Below are 22,184 nucleotides of genomic sequence, written 5' to 3' on the forward strand. Positions count from 1 at the left end.
GATTTATTTCATGAGCTTATTAGGTAGAAGTCAAACCAGGCTGCAGTCCATTTTTGACAAATTAGTCTGATCTTTCATTGTGTTTCTTGAACAATTCACACATCCATTAACTCAGGAACTGACTGAAGCACATGCTTATGAGCAAGAGAGTTGCCAGGGTGAGGGTCAGGGTGCTCATCCTTCCTTTGCCTCACACTGCAGGTGTCCCCTCCATCACCCTGGGAAGCAGGAGAGCCTCAGCAGCCTGGCTTCTGCTGGATCTGCTGCCAAAGGCTTTTGGTGTGAGCTGGTGTATTCCTGTATTCCCAGCTTGGAAGCCCGGTCTGTACCTTTCCTGTGGCTTGTTGCAGCTCACTCCAAAGTCTTCCAGGCTCACCAGACCTGCCAAGCAGTCACTTGTACCAGGCTGCAGTCCCTTGTGCCACCAAGCAGGAGGCAAGCCAGAGCTGCTGTGGATCTGGGCCATTTTCTGCTGCTGTGGATCTGGGCCCCTTTTCTGATGCTGCCCTCTCATCTCCTGACTTGAGCCAGTCTGGCACCAAATACAGCAGGGATCTGGAACTCTGCTGCAATACAGCAGCTCTAGATAATGAAAAGTTAACACAATTAACAAAAGTTAAAAATTAACAGAAGTTGACACAATTTTTAAAAGCACAGCTTTTGGGCAGCCCTGGATATGGACACTGGCCACAGGCTCTCTGTTGGTCTCTGCCAGCATGAAGGTCCCAACCCAGCAGGAGCAGGCCTTTCCTGAGTGTCCTATAAAAGGGTAAAGTCAGGAAAAAGTGGAAGGTCAGGTCCTTCCACCCCAGCAGCAGCGCTCAAAGGATGTGAAGTGAAATAGTCACTCAAAGCATGTGATTGGCAGGTGCTGAGGAAAGGAAGGGGGGATGCACCATCACCAAACCAGCACCACTCCGGCCGCTGGCACACAGACAGACATATGCACAGAATATGGAGTAATAATTGTTCAATAATAATAATAATCATCATCATCATCATCATCATCATCATCATCATCTTGTTCTTCGATATAATTGCATTTTTACGCAGAATTAATGTTTTTTAATCTCATTTTGAGGCACCTTTGCAATACTGATAACAGAATGGGGACCCAGAGCAAGTCCTGATTTGTGCACAAGAACTGAAAAAAAAAAATTTGTAGAAACTTTTTCCTTGTTCACTGAGTTTATTAACGTTCAAAATTTTCATGGCCTTTTAAATAAAACTGTAGTATGATATTAATTTTTTTAAAAACCCTACTACAGGCATAACTTGAAGGATGTAAGTGTTGCTGTGCATCACTCTCCTGTCACATAGGAAATGTCTCAGAGGAAAGGGCCACAATATCACCAGTTTTTTCTGAGTTTATCTGCTGCAAGCAAAGCAAAAGCAAAAATCAGCAGAAGGAATCAGCTGAAATGTGGATCAGCTTTCATCTGTGTGCAGAGCTGTGCCCCATAGAGTGGAAAGCCAACGTGGTGAAACAGCAGCTCAAACTAAATGGGGAGAGTCTGAAAGAACTGAGCAGTTATTCAGGAAGCAGCCACCTAAGCTGTGGAGCTGTGATCATGCCTGTAAATACACCACCTTTCCTGTTTTGGGGTGGGGTTTGGGTTTTTTGTTTTGCTTTAGGATTTTTTACATTATATTAACTATTTCCTCTAAGTAGAGTGGTACACTTGTCCCAGGGAATGGGAGCACTACCTTCAGTTCTCGTTAGATCAAGAGTCAGAAATCTTAGCTTGGGATTTGCATTTGTGTCTTAAAAGAGCATACTAGGAATTTGGAAATGATGGCTGTATTAATGCTTTTTCCACCCTTCCCCCCACCATAGATAGCTCCTCTTTGTCCTAAAGGAGATGTTTTGTGCTTCTAAAAAGAAGTTGACCTACAGAAATTAAAAGTCATCAATTCCTGTATCAATGGTAGACCCATGAGAAACTCATCTAGTGTTGCAATGCCACAGAAAACCTCTCCCTGCTTCTGATACTACACAAGGGAGCATGAGCTGATGGTTTGCTCAGCATCTGGCCACGCTGGTGGGCTCCCTCAGAGTGCTTCCAGGAGCTGAGGTTTTGCATGGTGAGAGGAAAAAAGTGCAGCTGCTGCTGCCAAGAGGATTTATTTGCTCTGTCATGCAGCTGCCAGTAGCGGTACTCGCTTGCAGAGCCACACCTCTGTGGTGACTCTCTCATGAGGAAATGAGCACTTCTAGTTCCTCTTGCTGTCAAGGAATGTGATTAAACATGGCTCTGAGAGCTGGGAAATAGAGATACAATGACAGTGGCACTCAGCACTGACGTCTCTGCCACTGAGCACAGCCGGGGTTTCCAAAGCAGTGACACTCCAGGCTTCCAGAGGTCTCCTGGACAGAGCTGAACTGCTCTGCCTGAAGTGAAACAGGAGGTTTTGCAAAGTGCCAGCTTGCAAAGTGCTGCAGACAAGGGCAGTTCCTCAATCTGTGTTTGAAACCTACCAGCTGGATGGCAAAATTCTTTTTCAGTGTTTAATGCTACCAAGAAAATGCATTCATTTCTTGGTATCATCCCAGAGCAGGAAATGTGTTAAGGTGATATGGATGAGTTGCTCCAGCTCTCAGGAACCCAAAGGAGATCCCAGGGAGTTCAGGCACCTGCAGAAGCGATGGTTGGGGTCCAGGAATGGCACTGCCTCTGACAGGGACTGTGGTGGCCAAGTCCCCAGTGCAGCAGCCGTGCTGGGCCTGTCAAGAGAGGCACAGCCCAGCAGTCCCAGGCAGTTCCTGTCCTGGCCATGCTCCCTCAGCTCCTCGTGCTCCTCCTCACTGCAGAGCGACGGGAGCTGGAATGTCCTTGGCTTGGGGCAAGCACTACTCAGCAACAACTTCATCACCCCTGTGTTATCAACGTTATTCCCACACTGAGTGCAACACATGGCTCCGCACCAGCTGCTAGGGAGGCAGTTAACTCTATCCTAGCCAGAACCAGGACAAGGATTAGGGTTAGGGCTGGCAGAGGAACAGAGTGGTGACCTCCCACCAGAATGGGGCTGCAAAAGAGCTGCTGAAGGAAGAGAGGGGCTGTAGAAAGTCAGTGTAGCCACTGGTGGAGAGTGCAGGCTCAGGACACTGCCTGTTCAGCTGGAATGACACCAAACAAGTATTTTAACCACTGCAGCCACTAAACAGAATGTGATTTTCTCCCCTTCTCACTCAATCTTCTCTAATTTCAGCTTCAGTTTTCCCTTTCACTTGAGAGCACGTGCAGGACATGCCCTTGTTTCTGTCCCTGTCTCCTGACAGGAAAAGGGAGAAGGAGGCAGAGGAATCCTTGATGTCCTCCATGAGGGGAGTGGGTTGAGATATCTTCCATTATCTTGGCTCTGTTGTGCAGACCATGGCATGGAGCGCACATGTAGCTACACTGAGCATTAAAGGCACTGCTTTTTATGACCATGACAAAAAGGTAAGGTCTTCAAAGAGCAGCTGTGAGCACCCCTGAACGAAGCCTCATGGATAAAGCTCCTGACTCTGCCAGAACCTTGGCAGCTGTTCTCCAAGACTGGCATCTCTCCAAATGGCACATGGATGCCCAGTGCATCTGACAGAAAGAAGAGAATTATTAAAGTTTTATTAACAACAACTTACTCTCTCAAGATTATCTTATTCTCCCAAGCAGTTCTTAGAGATGGAGATAAAAAGGTCTCAGTTAAGCAAATGCAGAAAATGGTCTAGGGAGCAGCTACACCTTCCACCTTTTCTGATGCAGATTTCACTGAAGTGTAAAAAGCTTTGGGAGTGAGGCAGCCTATGCTTACCACAGAAATAAACACTCACGCTCTTTGCTTTTCAAAAGGCTTTATTAGAGGGTAAGTGCACTTGCCTTCATGAGGACCCCACTGCCCAGCTTCATGATCATCCTCTAAAACCATAATCTCTGGCTTCTTATTCAAAATATTTTTTTCTTTTCATAATTATTTTACAGCAATCTTATTGTTACATATGATTGCATTCCTACATTCTGTTTTGAACCCAAAGTGGGTTGATGCTGCATGTGTCCAGGCAGTCACTCTTGCTCCAGTCCCCAGCCATCCCGCCTCTCCCACCTGGATGTACAGTGAGGGGGCCACACAGGGCAGATGAGTCCCAGTGACTGAAACACATTGATGGTTTTCTTCAACAGCTCTAGGGCCTTCTTATGTTGTGGGCTCCATTCCCAGATTGCATTTTTCCTTGGTAAATTAAGGAGTAGTCAGATTATTATACTTCATCCTGGAATATGCCTCCTCCTCCTAATAGTCTCTGGCACAGCACATAACTAATTTCTTATTCTGGGACAGGGATAACCTTTGGATTTCTTGTAGCACCTGTTTGTCTCCCACCTGTCCATCTGACTCCCCAAAAGATGAATTTGTGACTGGGCTCTTGTTTAGTTTCTCTGGGCTCTTGTGTCCATAGTCTTTACAGGTTTTGTGAAGCAGCCCCTTCCTCCATCACTGATGCACTGCCTCACAGTGACCTCTTGTGGAAATTTTAACATTTCCAGCTCTTTAGGCAATGTGGCATGAGCTATACACATGCTAGAACTACAGTTTAAGTTTTGGAATAGACAAGTAAATGTACAGTGAAGTCCCTGACAGATAACAGCAAACCTCATCGATCTGCCCCCAGTGCTGGGGTCACAAAAAACATTTCTCTCACGTTGATAGTGGCCATCCATCATTAAGAGGAGTGACTGTATCAGCTGTACTGGGAACAGATGCAGTGAGTGGTTTGGCAGCAGCTGCTGGGCCTCCATGATCTGCTGTTAGCCACTCCTTGCCATGCAGGTGCCCAAGACACCACATCCCTAAAACCCTCTGCCTTGGTCATTACTTTTTTTGAAGTTGTACTTTGACGTTGTTCTTTGTCACCGCAATCCCTGGGTATGGATACCGGGGATTATTATGAAGAAGGAAACTCAGCTAATTAATGCAAAACTGATGTTGTCTGTACATTTAACTGACTTAGAGTTTGCTCTTCATCTAGGTACATTTTCCACAACCACTTGTACTCAGTAGTGCTTCTCTATTTCCCCAGTTTGCTTTCTCCTTTTCCCATAGACACAGGCTGGCTCTTTTCCTTTTCCATTACCTTTACTTTCATTGAGGTTCTCCTCTGGTTTTTACCATTTGTGGTACATACTGGGTGTATCTGCAAACAGGCTGAATGTCTTGAAAGACATTGCCACTTTCCCTTGGCTAATGACTCCAGTGCTTGCTCAGCTTCCCTTGCCTCACGCTGCAGGTGTTCCCTCCATCACCCAGGAAGCAGGAGAGCCTCAGCAGCCCAGTTTCTGCTGGATCTGCTGCCAAAGGCTTTTGGGGTAAGCTGGTGTATCCCTACCTCCCAGCTCAGAAGCCCAGTCTGTACCTTTCCTGTGGCTTGCAGCTCCCTCTGAAGACTTTCAGGCTCCAAAACCAGCAGCCATCTAGAACTGAACTTGCATTTTCCCTTCAGAGCCCACTAAAGCAGCTCATCATTTCACACGTGTGTTTTGTGCACACACATCACTAGTGCAAACTAATACTCTGCCCTGCTTTTTACTCTTCAACAGCTGCCAGAGCTGCCAGAGCTGGGTGGAATTTCAGCTAGCTGGGAAGAAAAATAGCCAGAAGTTTCTTCCTTTGCCACATCGATTTCTCCATCTTTTGAGATGTTATGAAGCAGGAGATAATGGTTCTACGTTTTCCTTTTGTTTTTTTGGGTTTTTTTTTTTTGTTTGTTTGTTTGTTTTTTGGGTTTTTTTGTGAGAAGCCCCAGCTGAGCCTCCTCCCGGCCGAGCATGCAGCGGCGGTGTGCAGGGACAGCGCTAGATGGTGCCGTCACACCGTGCAGCATCCCGGCCCTCCGCGGGGCAGCATCCCGGGCAGCACCCCCGCACAGCATCCCCGGACAGCATCTCCCAGGAGCATCTCCTGGCAGCATCCCCGCAGAGCACGCCCGCACAGCATCCCTCTGGCAGCATCCCACGGTAGCATTCTCCTGGCAGCATCCCCGCACAGCATCCCCCAGGAGCATCCCCTGGCAGCATCTCCCAGACAGCATCCCCCGGGCATCATCCCCAGGCATCATCCCCGGGCAGCATCTCCAGGCAGCATCCCCCTGGCAGCATCCCTGCACAGCATCCCCGGACAGCATCCCCGCACAGCATCCCCCGGGCAGCATCCCTGCACAGCATCCCCGGACAGCATCCCCGCACAGCATCCCCCGGCAGCATCCCCCTGGCAGGATCTCCGGGCATCATCCCAGGGCATCATCTCCAGGCAGCATCCCCCCGGCAGCATCCCCGCACAGCATCCCCCTGGCAGCATCCCCGGACAGCATCCCCCGGCAGCATCCCCCTGGCAGCATCTCCGGGCATCATCCCAGGGCATCATCTCCAGGCAGCATCCCCCTGGCAGCATCCCCCGCACAGCATCCCCCCGGCAGCATCCCCGCACAGCATCCCCCGGACAGCATCCCCGGACAGCATCCCCCGGGCAGCATTCTCCTGGCAGCATTCTCCTGGCAGCATCTCCGGGCAACATCCCCCTGGCATCATCTCCGGGCATCATCCCCGCACACAGTGGCTGCACTGGAAAGCCAAGGAAAGGGGCAGGAGGGTCTGTGCAGCCCCGGCCCGCAGCGGGCTCGTCCCGGAGAGCAGAGCCTTTTCCACGGTGGGCTCCAGAGTCGGTTCCGCGGTTCCACGGAGAGGCGCCAAGTCCCGAGGCTGGCAGGGGCAGGTGCACCGGGGAAAAGACGCCTCGGGAGGATATTTTGTGTCCCCCACAGAGCGGCAGCGCTGCCAGGGGGGACTCGGGAGCTGATAAGCAGGTGGCAGAGACGTTTCAGCGCAGCGGAAACACCGGCGCGTCCCTGCACACCATGTTCCAGCGGCGCCAGGGAAGCGCAAGGCCAAGGGGAAGCGATTGTTTGAGCTTCAGTGCAGCTGCTGAAGTTCCCTGTCCCCAGGTCCAGAGAGGGGACAGAGCCTGAGCACGTCCTTGCCAGAGGGAGGGTGTGTGTATGCACATGTGTGTGTGCACACGAAGTACACAAATGTCCATCTGCTCCTCCAGCCCAGAGCGCTGGCTTAGGAAGGGATGAAAAGCATTAACTCCCCAAGCATCACCAGTAATACTCCCTCTGTTTAGTCTTCCTCCTCTCTGCTTAAGAGCCAGAGTATCTTCTCACTTTATGGACACTCTGTGCTCATCGTTTGGTTACATTTTGAGATCACAACAGTCTAACCTAAGCGCTGCTCACTTGATAGTCTATTTAAGGCTCTTCTAAGCTGAGGAATCATTAATATTTCAGTCTTAGCCCATTTAAAATTCAAACACAACCTTCTAAACTTTGGTTTGTGTGCTATATTTAGAGTAGGAGCCAGGTAGAGGGTTTTGGTTTCTCCCTTAAGAAAATTGGTAACGAGCAGGACAATTGAGCTTTACACTTCAAAGATCATTATTAGTTTCATACACTTTCATGTTTCTTATTTCTAGCAAATTTTTACAAGCTCTCTTACCTGTCTTTCCTCTTGCAGAAAGGAAAGCACTACCTTCACACTCTTTGGTTCATTGGTAAGCGTTATGTTAAAGCTATCAGCTTACCTTTAAAGTGAAGATATTCTTACTTCAAATGTTCATATGTATGTATGAACAAGTTCTCTAAAGAGCACTTCATCCTTGAGAAGCCACAGTGGCCATATTATCTGCATTCCTGCAAACAGGTCACAAATTCATGTTCAATAAAAGCACTCTTTTTTTTCGACTCATTTAAATCTTTTCCTGGATTTGCAGATTGTGGAACTTCTCTGATTTTTTTTCCTAATTCCAAATTTGTCATAATAAACATTCTGTTTCCAGTAGCAGCAATTTTACATCACTTGATGCATGTTGGTCTCTGCTCCTGCAATCCTCTAGCTGTGCTCTTCTGCTTCCCTGCTTGTTATCAGTGCCACCCACCACCACTTTCCTGCTAATTTTACTTTGTCTCAATAGGAAAAAGTAATCATTACCTTGCCTACTTTACAATTCAAAATTCAAGTATTATTTTTTCAGTGACATGCCAAGTTTCCTGGTTTCTGTGGTACAATATAGAAATATAGCAGGTTGCTTTGTTATAGCACATCATCCCTGTGTTCCCTGTACAGTAGTTAAAACTAAAAGTAGGATTTTGAGAAGTTTTAAGCAAAACCATCTCACCTGCTTAGATTGCAGGGTTTAATGCTATCCAAGTGATCCAAGCTCTTAACTGGAAAGAGAAAACAAAATGTGATGCCTCTTCTATTGGAAAAATAAATAACTAGTAACAGGAACGTCCAGAGCCTTGAGACGCTTCAAGGGGTATTTACAGAAAGAAGTATTGTCTGTTCTCTTCGTGAGCAACTATTGCCTATGAGTGAAAGAAAACCAAACAGCAATTTCAACATAGTCAATATACTGCCATGATTAATATGAGCCCAGAATGAATAAGAGCCTGCTTCTACCAACTGGTGCCAATAATGGCTCAAGGGATTTGTCTGTTTGTTTGGAATTTTTAAATTAAACATGCTTTTGTATGAGAACTGCAAGCAATATGCCCAGCCTTTGCCACATCATTCATACCAATGCAGGTTCCCCCCTTGCATCTGTGAGGCATTAGCTGGCTCTGCTGTGGGGAGGAGAGAGGATGTATGAGCTGGAATCCAATTGCAGGATCAAGACAGATTATGCAAAAATCCAATAAAAGCATTTTCCCAGCAGGGAGATGTATGCCAAAGAAAATAATGCTATTTTCAAGATTATTCAGCAAATGCTCTAGTTTAGAAGAGTTCATGTCAGTTCCAGAATAACGGACAGCTCATATTTGTCCTTCAGATTCTTAATCATGCTCATGAAATGATAATGAAAACATTATCTAGGAGATTAAAAAATAAATGTAATTGGGCTAAGAAAATTTCCTCTGAATAAATAATGTTTCCCCCTTGCCCCATCTTTACCTAGCAGACTTTCCTTGGAGCTGTAACCTCCCAGCCTCCTCTACATTAGTGAGCCAGTCTTGAAAACTTTACTCCTTTTTGGCCCTGGGCATACACTACCCTCAAACACTGGCTGAGCATCACCTCTGTCTGTCTTTTTGCTGCCCTCATGGCTACCCTGGAATAGTGAAAGGAAATCATGCTAGTGCAGGTGGTTGTGTGTCAGGATTTCTGTTTCATACAGCTGCTTTTATTGGGAAATAACCTGGGAATAATAACCTGGGAAATTACAGGTACCACTGGCTGTAACGCTGCCTCTGGGACTGTCCCATGAAAATCTCTCAGAAATCAATTTAAAAGTTCACCGGGAACCTGCTTACAAAGCAGAGACAGCTAGCCTGGGTAGGGGAGAGGAGGCCATAGTACTGCAGGCTGAGGGGACACAGAAGAGCCTCCCAGGGGAGCACTTTTGCTGGGGAGAAGGCAGGGATTGCTCGCAGGCTGCTTCCTGGGATGTCTGCCTTCCAGGGCAGCAACTGGCTTGCAAATGCATTGCAGTTTGCCACAATCCCCTCTTGTCTGGCTGCTTAGAGAAAAGGCATCGTGTTGGTTATCCTCCCTTGTAGGAGGGACAGAGGCCTATCTGTAGAACAGATGAAGAGGACAGGGTGAAGCTGACACAGAGACCATCTCCAGGGCACAGCTCTTGTGGCATATCAGACCTCTGCTCCCCTCATTTCATCACATCATCACTCCTTGCCCTGCCCATGGCAGAGGGGGTTGGAACCAGATGGTCTTCCAGGTCCCACCAAATAATTCTGTGATTATTCACAGCCTTTTCAAGCTCTGGAAGTGGATGTCATTTTCAAGGGGGAATACGAAATGCTTCCTAAAACCCTTCTTCCTGTTCTAATGAGTTGATAGTATTTTTTCAGGAGGATGTTGAAGCAGAACAGACACAAGCTAACTTTACAGACAGCAGAACAGACACCAGACCCCTGACTTTAATTCTTACTTTTGTAAAGACTACATGTCATGCCCAACTAGAGATGACAGCAGCCCTGTTGCAGGTGTTAGCATTGTGGTGGCTGTTCCCACCTTGTTAGGAGTATCTGAAAACGTTCACAGAGCAAAGTCACCCTCCTTTATCACATCATCCTTCCCCCTGCCAAATTAGAACTCCAAACCCATGCTGCCAATTCCACTGGCCCTCTGCTCCACATTGCTGCTCATTCCAAGCCACATCCTTCCTTGTGAGGCCATCAGCCTCCTCAGGCCCGCTCCCTCCCCATGTGGCAGCTGCGAATGACAAACATCCAGCGTTCAGCATCCACACAGGAACATCTCAGGAATCCTCTCTGCATTTGGCAAACCTCCTGCCCATCCCCAAGCACTTGCTGTATCCAAGCTGTGCAGGTTCCTCAGTGAGCACAGCTGCCTCCCATATGCTCTGGATTGCATGGGAAAGCCAGATCCACTTCCACAGCCCGAGCCAACAGGCAGGATACTTGAGCTGTTGCCAATAAAACAACCCTGCAAGAGGAAACAGCAGACAAACTTCCTCAGGCTGCAAGAGGCTTGGACTCCAATCCCTGGTTAGATGCCTGTTCAGAGATTTCACTAGGCAGTATAAATGCACAAATATTGCAAACAGGGCAGCAGAGGCACAATGTCTGGCAGGAGATGCTGGTTTAATTTGTACCTCCAGATGCCAAAAGGGGACAGTGACATCAGTCCCCTGCAGTGTGGGCCCTTGACACCATGCCAAAGCAAGATGAGAGACAGGCTGCATGCAGTGCTCCAACATCCCTGCACTTGCTGCAATCAGTACAACTAGGTGTTTGCAGATACAGGATTCAGCATTCTAGCTGAGGATAGGAAGGCACCAATTATTACAAAACTAGTTCAGGTGTGAATCTGTGTTGAGATACACACACTGCTAATCAGCCTCAGCCACAGAACATGAACAGCTGGAAAAACTTTATGTCTGAAGTCCAAGGTTTGCCAAGATAAAAAACAGGCATGCCCAGATTTCTGGTGCCATGAGTATACCCTCACTAAGCAGACGTGGGGGAGCCTAAAAGATACGTTATGAGCCCTAAAAGTTATGAGCCCAAGACCCTCAATCTGCTAATCTATAACACAGTTTAGTGGACATTTATGTTGTTGCTTTGTTGGAGTTTTCTATACTTCAGTCACAACAGCAAGGTGTATGATTTACTAATTTTTCATTCTGGCTCACAGAATGCCATTTTCTATCTTGAATTTAATTAAAGTATTTCAGTCTTCAGGAGTACTCTATTCTTACTTCTTCTGAAATATGCACACTTTATTGAAACTTAGAGCCAAATCATAGTTTAATTCTGTAATTAGCTTCTGTAATTCACGTCAAAACCTGAATGTGAATTCTCAGGAGCAAATCTAACTGCCTGAAGATGAAGCAACCATCAGAAAACAATTTACACTAAGCAAGGTGAAAAAAAACTCACCACGTACACAAGTTAGAACAAATTTGTAGTTGCATTTTATTTAATCAATGAAATCTACCTTAAAAACACAAAATCAAATTTAGTAACCCAATACATTGGATTAGAGGAAGCTTCAAGCTTTTAAGCACAAGCCAGAAGTCACAGTCTCAAGGAGAGTTTCAGAGGCCAAAGCAATACACTGGAACAAAGTAGTGTCTTTTTGTGGAGACATGCTCCCTGCACCATTAGCGTGGTTTTGGATGCAGCAGGTATTTTTAGCTGTCAGTTATAAAAAGAAGATTTTGTATTTGTTTTATAGTTAGGTTTGTTGCATCGCTTACCTAGGCCCTGGATTAATGGAGAGAACAGGCAAGTTAAAAGCCCTTGCCTGCTCAATTACTACCAACAGACAATTTACATTGTGGTAAAGCTAGCTTTATTTAAATGAGGTTCAGACAAGAAGTAACTTTACATATTATTAACAGCTTTGGAGCTACAAATGTAAGAATCAGGATTACACAGGTCATGCTTTTGTTATTTTGTTTTACCTGCTGCAGTTATTGCAATATGGCTTAAGGTACATAGGTATACAATTTGTACAAATTCAGCCAAGTTTGCACTTGTGAGGTGTTATTAAGAGCATCATTACCTTGCAAGCCAATCTAAATGCGTGGAAACCAACTGAGGTTTTTGGAATCGCCCAAAGCTAAGGGGGAAAGCTGCCACTAACAATGGACAGAGATAGACTGGATTGTTTGAAACCACATTGTTTGGCTTTAAATATTTATATAATTCGCTCTGAGGTAAGGAAAAATCTTTTGATGCTTCCACGCAGGCAGCACCAGATGGTGCAATCACACCAGTGCAATCAGTCACATCGCTCGCTGGACGCGCAGCCTCGAGGAGAGGCCAGCACCTGCCGTAACAAGAGCATTTGTACACTAAAGCTGATTTTAAAATAAATTACTATACAGGTATGAGAGTGAGTTATTGTTCAACTTGATGGGCATTGGTTTCACAACGTGTGATTGTAACCTTCACTTTGGAAATCAGAGCTGAAAGTACTGACTTGTACCCCTTATTTGATTTTAACGTAAACAACAAAGGAGAGGACCAATTCCTGTTGGGGACAGACATCCCAGGACTCTCAATCCTGGGGCTTCTAAGCATCTTTATATCACCCTACCCATTCTGGTCTCACCTGCTCTCAATCCAATCCACCTTTCATGAAGCTTTTTAAGACCTCAGGACCCCAAAAATCTCATCAGCTTTTTGAAATTCAAGGCAGAACTCACTACCAAGTCCCTTTTTTCCTCTTTTCTACTCCTGCCTCAGAAGAGACAGAGAATTGTCAGGAGTGGGGAGAATTTCAAAAAATGGTGAGGTGGGAAAACAGTTCAGGCAGGGATTGGGAAAGAAGGAAGTGTGTATGCAGGGAAGATGTTAAGACATTATAGGGCAGGGAAAAGCTTTGCATTGGATGGGGCAGTCACCAGAAATTAGCAGAGCTTGGAATCAGAGGGGTGAGATACAAAGTGGCACCAGAACAAGTGGTGGTGTCTGGAGGGTTCTCAGAAACCAGGGAGGTCAGCAAGTAGAAGCGAGCAGTGGGTCAGGTCAGGGCTCTCCTTTTGTCATTAGAAATATCATAGTTCTACATTAAAATCAGAACTGGGTTTAGGGTATACATATAAATATTCAAAGCAAGACAGCCAAATTTTTGGAGAGATTTTACAGGGGGAAAAACCTGGAACAATAAATAGGAAACTACATGTTATCAATTTCTGCTCCAATAAGTATCAATTTCCTCTCCAGGCTACTCTACAATATTCATTTAAGGGAATGCCTAAACAGTACGGAAGTATCATCGCTCTACATTAAAATCAGAACTGGGTTTAAGACATACATATAAATATTCAATACATTACAGTCCAGTCCTGAGACCTGAAGTCTGGAACAACAGAGGAAGGGTATTTTCCATCTCCTTTCAAAGCTACACTGTAGATATAATTTCTGACTGAATCAGGCCTGCACAAATACAACTGAAAGATGGACAGAGATACCTGAATGGGACTGAAAGGCAGCAAACTTGAGCACCTTGCTCAAACAATTTGTGCGTGATCCAGTTCCTGCTGTTTGACAGACATATCCAGATGTCTCTTGTGTTCTCATCAGCCAGCCCTCCTCTTCCCCCTCACACACAAGCTGAGTAGCACCTACAGCCATTCACAGGTCAGATCAAGGCAGCTAGGAAAGATGTGAGTGGTAAGGGAGACTGCTAAACAAGGGAGGGAGACTCAGGGACAAGTGAAGGGATTCAAGGAGGTTGGACAGTCAGGACACACATTAAATGAGGGCACAGTAATAACCATGGCAAAAATTCTAGTGGTCTGCCCAGTCACTGAGTGGTGCAGCTCCAGTCTTAATGGACTATTTTGGGCAGAGACAAATAACCTTCATGGAACACAGGTATGGATACAGCCAATATTAAAGGCATTGTTTTTTAACAAAAATGGCAAGGCGAGGTCTTCAAAAGAACAGATGTTAACATCCAAGAATAAAGGGTAGTGAATAAAGCTCCTGGTTCTGTGGCAGGATTGTCAGTTGTTCTCTAGGACTGGCATCTCTCCACATGCCACATGGATGCTTAGCACATCTGAAAGAAAGATGACAGTAAAAAAGCTTTAGTAATGACTGCTTACTTTCTCAAGAATACATTATTTCCCCAAGCAGTTCTCAGAGATAAAGGTCTTATGACTTAGTGAAGCAAGTGCAGTACATATCCTAGGGAGAGACTGTACTTGTAATTTCTGATTCAAATTCCTCTGAAGTGTAAAGAGCTTTGTGCGTGAGGCACTCCAGGTTTACCACGGAAGGCAATACTCACATCCTTTAGGATTTTAAGAAGAGTTTTGTTAGAGAGTGTGTTTGCACATTAAATTGAATACATTAAGTGTGTCATGTGAGTTCCTACCTAGGAAAACTGAAAAATACATTTACTACCTCCCAGAAATACCACACCAAAATATAGGCCAAGTCCAAGGCCACTGAAGTGAGAGCAGCCCTACAGCAAAATAATTAACAACAAAACAAACAACCACAACACATTACAGAGGACAGTTTAGAGATCCTCACAACAATCTTAGAAAAAGAAATAAATTACTGGCTAAAAATGCTACTTACATTCAAGGCGTCAGAGCCACTGAGTTCTGACTTTGTCTATCACAAGATGTTCCTTCTTGACAACCGTCATCCTCCCACATTTGTGTTTTCCCATCTTCCACTGGTGAATGATATAGTTGTTCCTCACTTTCTCTGCATGTTTGCTGTCCTGTATGTTGGTCTGAGATTTCCATAATGTACCCAACCTCTTTTTCCCTTAATTTTGGTGTGTGCATGTCTAGGGTGTCTTTGGTTGAATCTTCTGAAGTACTTTGTTCTAGGGTTGATTTCTGAAGTCTCACACTTTCCCTTGAAATTTCTTCAGAGCTTGTCACGACTGTTAAAGAATTCTGACTTTGCCCATCTTTCAGCATCTCAGAAATTAAAGGCATGTCCTTTTTTTCCACAGTTGCATGGATTTCTGCAGACTCAGTTAAGGTAGCAGTTTTCACTATTCCTGTTTGCTTGAGCTCTTGTTCCTTACTCTGTATCTCTTCCTCTTTTACTGGAAGCTGTTGATCTACCTGTGTACTTCCCAGAAGTTCAGGTACAATTATATCTGATGGGCTTTTCCCTATGGACTTAATGCTCTCCTCTGACTCAAGGGCAGCCGACTCTTCTGTTTCTGCAAGTTTGTGAACAGCTGACTGGATGGCATTCAACACAATTTTTGTGCTCTGGGACTCTATGACCACAGACTGAATCACATGCTTCTGAAATTCAGGGTGGCTGGGAGACAGACTGTGACTGGAAGGAATGCCATTGTGTTCAGCCTGCCCTGTGCTCTGGGGCCGCTCTTGCTCCTCTGATACTCCATTCATGGAAGCACAAGTCACTCCAGGCTGGGGTGCCTCCACACCAGCAAGCTCTGCAGTCCCACAGCCTGAACAGTCAGTGTTAGAAACCGGGACCTCCTCAGAAGCCATTTGCTCTGGAGTAGTTGCCAAGTGTACAGTGTTGGCTGTCACGTCTGAGCGTGTCACAGTTTCTGCCACGACATGCTCTCCACCTGCTGCAGCTGCTAGAGCCACAGGTGTTTTCAGAGCCCCCAAGCCTTCAGCCTGTGGAAAGGCTGAGCCAGAGCCTTCCTCTTGCTGGACAGCAGTTGAACATTCATCGTGTCTCACAGATTCCTGTTTTCCGTATTCAAATACTTCTTTGGCTCCATCCAACAATTGCTCATTTTTCTTATCTTCTTTCTGGAAACCTTGACAGTTCAAGGTTTCTACAAGTTCTTGTCCTTTTCCCACAGTCTCTTCTCCAGCCAAACTGCTGGGTGTTTCACATTTCTTAGGACATTTATCAGTGATAACAGCACTTTCATTTTCAACAACCTCTGGGCATGCTGATGATAAATTAGATGCCCCATCTGCTTTAATCTGCATGGGAGCCTCAGCAACGATGGAAGTGCCCTCCAACCGTGTTTCAGATTTGAGCACAGCACCTTCCACTTCATCACTCTGGGAGGGGGTTTCAGTTGTTTTGTCTCTGCATTGTGGCTCTGTGACAGGCACAGAATCTTTTGCTGCAATGTCCCTGTCACACCCATTGCTCATGCTCTGCTCAGCATCTGCAGCTGCTTCTGAGCCAACTGTTTTTGAGGGAAGGGCAGAGGCTTTTCCCTTGCTCTGCAGTAGAACCTCAGGAACAGTGACTTCTGTGCTTTTTACTCCATTGTGCACAGCATCATCTTCCTCTCTCCGGGCAGGTGTCCTGCTAGGAACTCCTTCAGCACAAACTTGTTCTTCTGAGTCAGGAATTCCATCTTGTTTCTCAGTTTTAACAGTGACAACTGCTTCTGTGCACTCTGATCCCTCAGTGAGCGTTCTGCCCTCTCCTTCAAGCTTTTCAGCTGTAAGCCCCAAGGATGAGGTTCCATCCTCTGTCTTGTCCTGAACCTGTGAAGAATTGCAACAGATCTGTGAAAAGGGCTACAAGCAGGGAGTGACCAGCAATGTTCTAGGTGAAAAACTGCAACACCCAAAAGGACAAGTGTTATGGGAAGAGCATACGGTGATGACACAGGGATTAGTACCTCACCAAGACCCCAGCCTGTGTCATTTCTGAGGACATGTAGCTCATTAAACAAAGGGCAACCTAAAATTAACTAAAGGAAGGGACAGCTGGCAGCACTTGAAACAAAGCCAAAAGATGAGGAGGTAGGGAAGAAGGTAGGAATGTGCCAGCCACAGCAACTACAGCATTTAAAGCTGGAGATAGTGGTGTCGTTTCCATGTCCTCCATTTGCAGAGGTACCTCAGCCTCACCTGGATTTCTGCCCACAACTGAAGATACCATCCAATGTGTATGGTGTCACATGGATCACATCTGTATCTCAGGTGTTCATATAGTATCTTCAGTCACTTTGTGCAGTGCAGGAGCCCTAATGACAATCATTTCAGTACCTCTGCATCTATGCACACTATCTCCCACTCCATTATTGCATCCACCTCACTGCACACAAGCTGCACTGCCTGCTGCTTCTAGACAGCCGTATATCTCTCACTGGAAATGAACTTCAGTTGCCTCAGGCTACACAAGGAAGGTTCTTGACAGTAATATACCCGTAATCTGGTTCTAAACAAGGCATAGTACCTAACACTTGCTGACTTTTACTTTGACAAATGAACCTTTGTGTTATATGCAATACTTACTGCAGGCTTTCCTTCTGGAGCACATTGATCTCTTGTCTCATCCGGTGTCAACTCTGTAATGGGCAGTTTCTCTTGCTCTGAAGGCTCCTGGTTTGCAAGCAGCTCTTCCTTGGGAGTGATGGCTTTGATGCTGTGAAACTCTTTGTCATGTGATAAAGTTTCCTCTGTTGTCGTCTGCACTTCATTTACTTCTTTATGGTCTTCTACATATCCTTGACATCCATCTGTGCTTTCTTCCATCACAGAAGGTATTTCACTTTTTGCTGAACCTTCAGGTAATACGTTCTCTTCAACTCCATTTTGGCCCTGAATGCTCAGTGCACTTTGCTGGGGCTGGGAGCCATCCTCTTTGTGTTCAAGCACAACGGTTTCCTGGCTGACAACATTCCCATCTTTAGCAGCACCTTTCACTTCTGACTCAGGTCCCTGTACGGTTGTAATTATAGTTTCTGTCACAGCTCTTTCACTAACAGGCTGTGTTACATCTGATTTTACTCTTTCAGCAACTTCATGAAGAACTTTTTGTGTCTGTTTGTCCAATTCTTTCAAATTTTGTTCGGTGGCCTCTACTTCTTGAACTGGTGTAGCTTCCTCTGTAGTATCTGGGGTTTCTAACAACTGTGAAACAGCAGAAACCATCTCAGTTGTCTCCTCAGCAAGGGACACTTCCATGGTTTCTTCAGTACAGGAAGCTTCTGCTGTCTCCAGAGCAGTCACAGCTTCAGAGGTTAGCTCCAGCTCACTTGCTGCGGTGTCATCACTTACATCCTTTCTAGTCTCTGGCACTGTCTCAGCAGCTACCACTGCATCCTCCACAGTAACACCTGGTTCAGCTGTTTTCTGAGTTTCTTTCTCTTCCTCTTCTCTCACCTGCTCAATGCACTCTGTCAGAGCAGCAGATATCCATGATGGTGACCTCTCCTCAATGCTGCTCACTGCCCTTTCCTCTTCCACAGCTACTGCATGTATCAGCCCTTCAGATCTTTGCCCCGTCTTTAGGGTCTCCTTTTCTGCTCTCTCTTCCTCTGAGGTTTGTTCTCTTGTCGCTTCAGCATCTTTCGCTCGTTGAGCTTCCATTTTCTCCTGTTCTGCTGCTTCATATTCAGATAAAGGAACAACAGCTGGAACATCAGAATCTTCCTCAGCTGTTTCTGCCATGTCTTCTCTCGCTTGTTTAAGATGAGCTGGTTCTGGCTTTCCATCTGACTTTTTCTTCCTGCGCCCAGGCATCAGTTTTCTAAATGGAACCCATGATTCATCTTTTCCAGGCTCACCATCCGATGTTGAATGCTCCACAACAGAGTCTTCACTTCTCTCCTCCATTCTGGTTTTGGATCTCCTTCTTGGAGTGACTAACCTTTTAAACGATTCCCATGTTGAAATACCTTCACTTTCAGATGGACTTCCAGCCTGTTCTGGGGAAGAATTCCCTTGTCCTTGGTCACTCTCCTGAGAGCTAGTAAGAACTGCATCTGTCGCTGTTTCTTTGCTCTGTCCAGACTCTTCTACTTTTTGGCTTTCTTCATCAGATGATGATGACTTCCTGGCTCTTTTCTTTGAAGAACCTACACATATAAAAGTTTCCCAGGAGACAGAGGTATCAACTTTTCTTTTGGGCTCTTCTGTAATCTTCTCTGGTTTCTGGTCAATCCCATTTTCTTGTATTTCTCCCTGATTTTCATCAGCAACATTTTCAGTTGCACATACTGCAACATTTTTTGTCTTATCAATTTCTTCTTCTTTATCACTTTCAGAGGGCCTTCTGGCACGTTTCTTGGGAGTCACCATCTTTTTAAATGATGCCCAAGGTGTAACAATTTCTCTTTTTCGCTCCACATCTGTAATTGTGGCATCCTCACTTTCAGTGACCTGCATTCCATCTGCGGATTTTTCCAAAGAGGGAATTTCATTCATCTCCTCAGGAGAAGAAGCAGAACTCTCCCCCTTTTGTTCCTCTGGGCTATCTGGGGAATCTGATAACTGCTGAATTGGCTCACCCTGTTCCCCTAACTTAGATTCTTCTCTTTTACCTTTTTGCTTCTTTCCAGACAGCTTTTTCAATCCAGTACCTGTAAAGAGTTTCTTCAAAGGGCTACCTTGTAATTTAGTCTTTTCTTGAGAAGACAGGAGTTCTGCTTCATTTGTGATACCTTCTGGAGGCTTCTTTCCAGCTGCCTCTTCAGAAGTTACTTCCATGGTTGTTTCATCTGGTTTGACAGTATCAGTTGTATCTGTGCCAGGTTTTCCCTGCAGTCCTTCATCAGCGGGTTTGACTGACTGTTGATTATCCTCTGTGTCAACGGATTGCTCAGAAGTAGAAGAGAGTAGCAGTTCTTTGCTTTCTTTCTTCTCTGTGGTTCTATCCAGAGCTTCTCCCTGTGCAACATCTTCTGCTGTGGGTGACATTTTTAATTCTGCTTCCTCCGTTTTTTCATCTAATGTCTCTTTCCCAAGTAGAGCATTTTTACTTCCTTCTTTTCCTTCAGATTTTCTAAGCTGATCACTAGAAATTTCCATTCCCTCAGACCCTGTTTCACATGTCTCTTCAGAGGCTATTTCAGTTCTGTCATCTCTTTCACACTTTTCCATTGACTCCAGTTTTTCTCCCACAGGTAGGCCTTCTGAGGATGTTGTCAATTTTCCATTCACACTGTCAGTGACAAGAGGTACCACTGACTTTGTTTCTAGTGGTTTCTCTGCCACCTCACCTTCTTTCTCTCCTTCTTCAGTTTTTTCTTCCTCTTTACCAAGATTTTCTGGGACTTCCACCAGTTTCCTTTCTTGATCATCTTTTTTTTCCTCTGCACTTTCTTTTACAGCTGCTGGGTCCTCTTTTTGCTCCTCCTCATCATGCTTGACTACCTCTTTCTTTTCACTTCCTTCTGCTCCTGTGGCTGACAGAGTCTCTTCTGACTCCTGCATTTCACCTTCAGTTTGCTCCTTTTCATGCGCTTCAACAGTTACTGCTGTCACATTTCTCTCTTCATCTTGCTTCTCAGACTCAGGTTTCTCCTCCCTTTCACTGATTTCAGTTGTTAATGTTGTCTCCTCTTTTTCTATCTCCTCTTCTTTCACAGGAGACTGTTGTTCATCTTCTTTAGGCTTCCTAAAACTTTTCTTTTTTCTAAATCCAGTCCATCCTTGAGTAAAAAGTTTTCTTAATGGTGATGCAGTTTCAGTGGCTAAGGCAACTGTCTGAGAACAAGTCTCACTTGCTTCTGGTATTTTAGGAGATTCTTCTTCTGTTTTTTCGTTTTTCAGTGTATCTTTGGTATTGTCTTCTGCAGAGAGTACATCCTCAGGCACTGCTGTTTCTTCTGAGGCAACTTCTTTTTCATCATCAGCTCCTTCAGGGACCTTTGCTTCCTTTTTCACAGTAAGCAGCTGAACGGGTTCTGATTTTCCTGTCTTTTCCTTCTTCACTGTGAATCTGAACCCAACAAATTTAAAAACCTTTTTAAAACCCAGATCATAAGACTGTGGCTCTGCCACCTGGTCTTCTGCAACTTCTTCCAAAGCTGGCAACTGCTTAATTGATTGAGCATCCTCCTTCTCAGCATCTACACCGTCTGTGGTGCCCGAGTCAGATGGATTTGTCTCCATAGTTTCAGTGTCTTCCTTCACAGTTACACTGGAATGTTCTGTTTGTCCAACTGTTTAAACAACAACAAAACCCCAGTTAATTTCCTTCTAAATTTAATGTTAGAATATACCTTTATATATTTTTTCATTATTACTAATTTTCATAAACATACACGTTCTATTATTATCTGCGTATCTTTCCTATATGCTACTAGTACATTTTTAAGAATTTGTTTCTGTTCTATCCCTATTATAATTATTTTCCTTCTTCACATCATTCTACAATTCTTTCCACAGTTTATTTGCAAATACACCTTTCAAGCTTATATTCTCTTATTCTATAGCCTGATTTTGCAGTTCTTTTTGTGTTGCTTGTGAGTTTTTTTACTTTAAGGCAAACTTAGGTGAAAAAAAAAATTATCATAGACAATACCGAATAATATATACAATTATTCCTGAAGCAAAGCTCATTAAATACTTCCATGCAGACAGACACATCTGAGGAAACCCAATGAACAAAAAAAACCTGCAAACAAACAAAGCAAAACAAAACTCAAAAGAAGCCTGTTGACCTAAAACGATGACAAAAAAGAAAGCTAATTTTACAGCTCTGTCCCAAAAGAATAGTAAGATGTGAAAACACCCATGGGAAATCACCTGTTTTTCTGAAAACTCGTAACCCCTACAAAACACATAACAATATATTGCTTTGAAGATCACGAATCTTTGGAATTCTTCTATACAATATATGTATGTATTCAATACATACACACCATCACCATCTACAGCAATTCCATGTTGTTTAGAATTAATAAAGTTGTTACTATGCAAGAAGGTAAAATCCCCCACTGCTCACAGGTCTGTTTGCATTATCTTTTCTTTGAGGACGGTTTGCATTTTTTGTTCAGGTCACTGGCAACCCCCCTCTCTCAGTCTTGCCAGGATAATTTAAGTATTATTTCTCCTCTGGCCAACTCAAGTTCAGAGACTGGCATTGTAAATTACATCTATGGCATATTCAAGACACCAAAAGATTCTTGGGCTTGGATGCTGCTAGGATTTCAGTTTAATATTCTCCTTGATCCTAGATTTTGTGCAACAGGCAAAAGTGCAAGGGCACGAAGGAACATACTCTTCTCTCTGACCAAACCTGTTAGAATGCCAATAGGGAAAAATAAAATTATTTAAAAATGTTAAATGTTGAACAGCAACACCCTAAAAGAAGACATGGTCCCTTTCTTTTAAGCTGTACATGTGCTACTTCAATGTTCAGAAGCAGGAGGAGACAGCTTTACAAAGCATGGGATCATCAACTTCCCGAAGTGATTTGGTTTTTATTTGAACCACCTTGAAGC

At 44.8% G+C, this 22,184-nt stretch overlaps 1 protein-coding gene across 3 annotated transcripts in view; it reads right to left on the reverse strand.

The window, feature by feature from the left end:
- Nucleotides 1-11,464: 11,464 nt before the first annotated feature.
- Nucleotides 11,465-22,184, reverse strand: part of AKAP12 (A-kinase anchoring protein 12) — a 30,213-nt gene continuing 19,493 nt past the window's right edge. For all 3 annotated transcript variants that reach the window (XM_058020895.1, XM_058020896.1, XM_058020897.1), the window contains 3 exons: nucleotides 17,248-20,900; nucleotides 14,615-16,491; nucleotides 11,465-14,087 (listed from right to left, as the gene is read on the reverse strand). In XM_058020895.1, the coding sequence (XP_057876878.1) occupies nucleotides 14,617-16,491; nucleotides 17,248-20,900 (5,528 nt within the window). In that variant the 3' untranslated portion in view covers nucleotides 11,465-14,087; nucleotides 14,615-14,616. The remainder of the gene's footprint in view (nucleotides 14,088-14,614; nucleotides 16,492-17,247; nucleotides 20,901-22,184) is intronic.

Source organism: Melospiza georgiana, chromosome 3, assembly GCF_028018845.1.
Source record: "Melospiza georgiana isolate bMelGeo1 chromosome 3, bMelGeo1.pri, whole genome shotgun sequence".
NCBI classification, from domain to species: domain Eukaryota; kingdom Metazoa; phylum Chordata; class Aves; order Passeriformes; family Passerellidae; genus Melospiza; species Melospiza georgiana.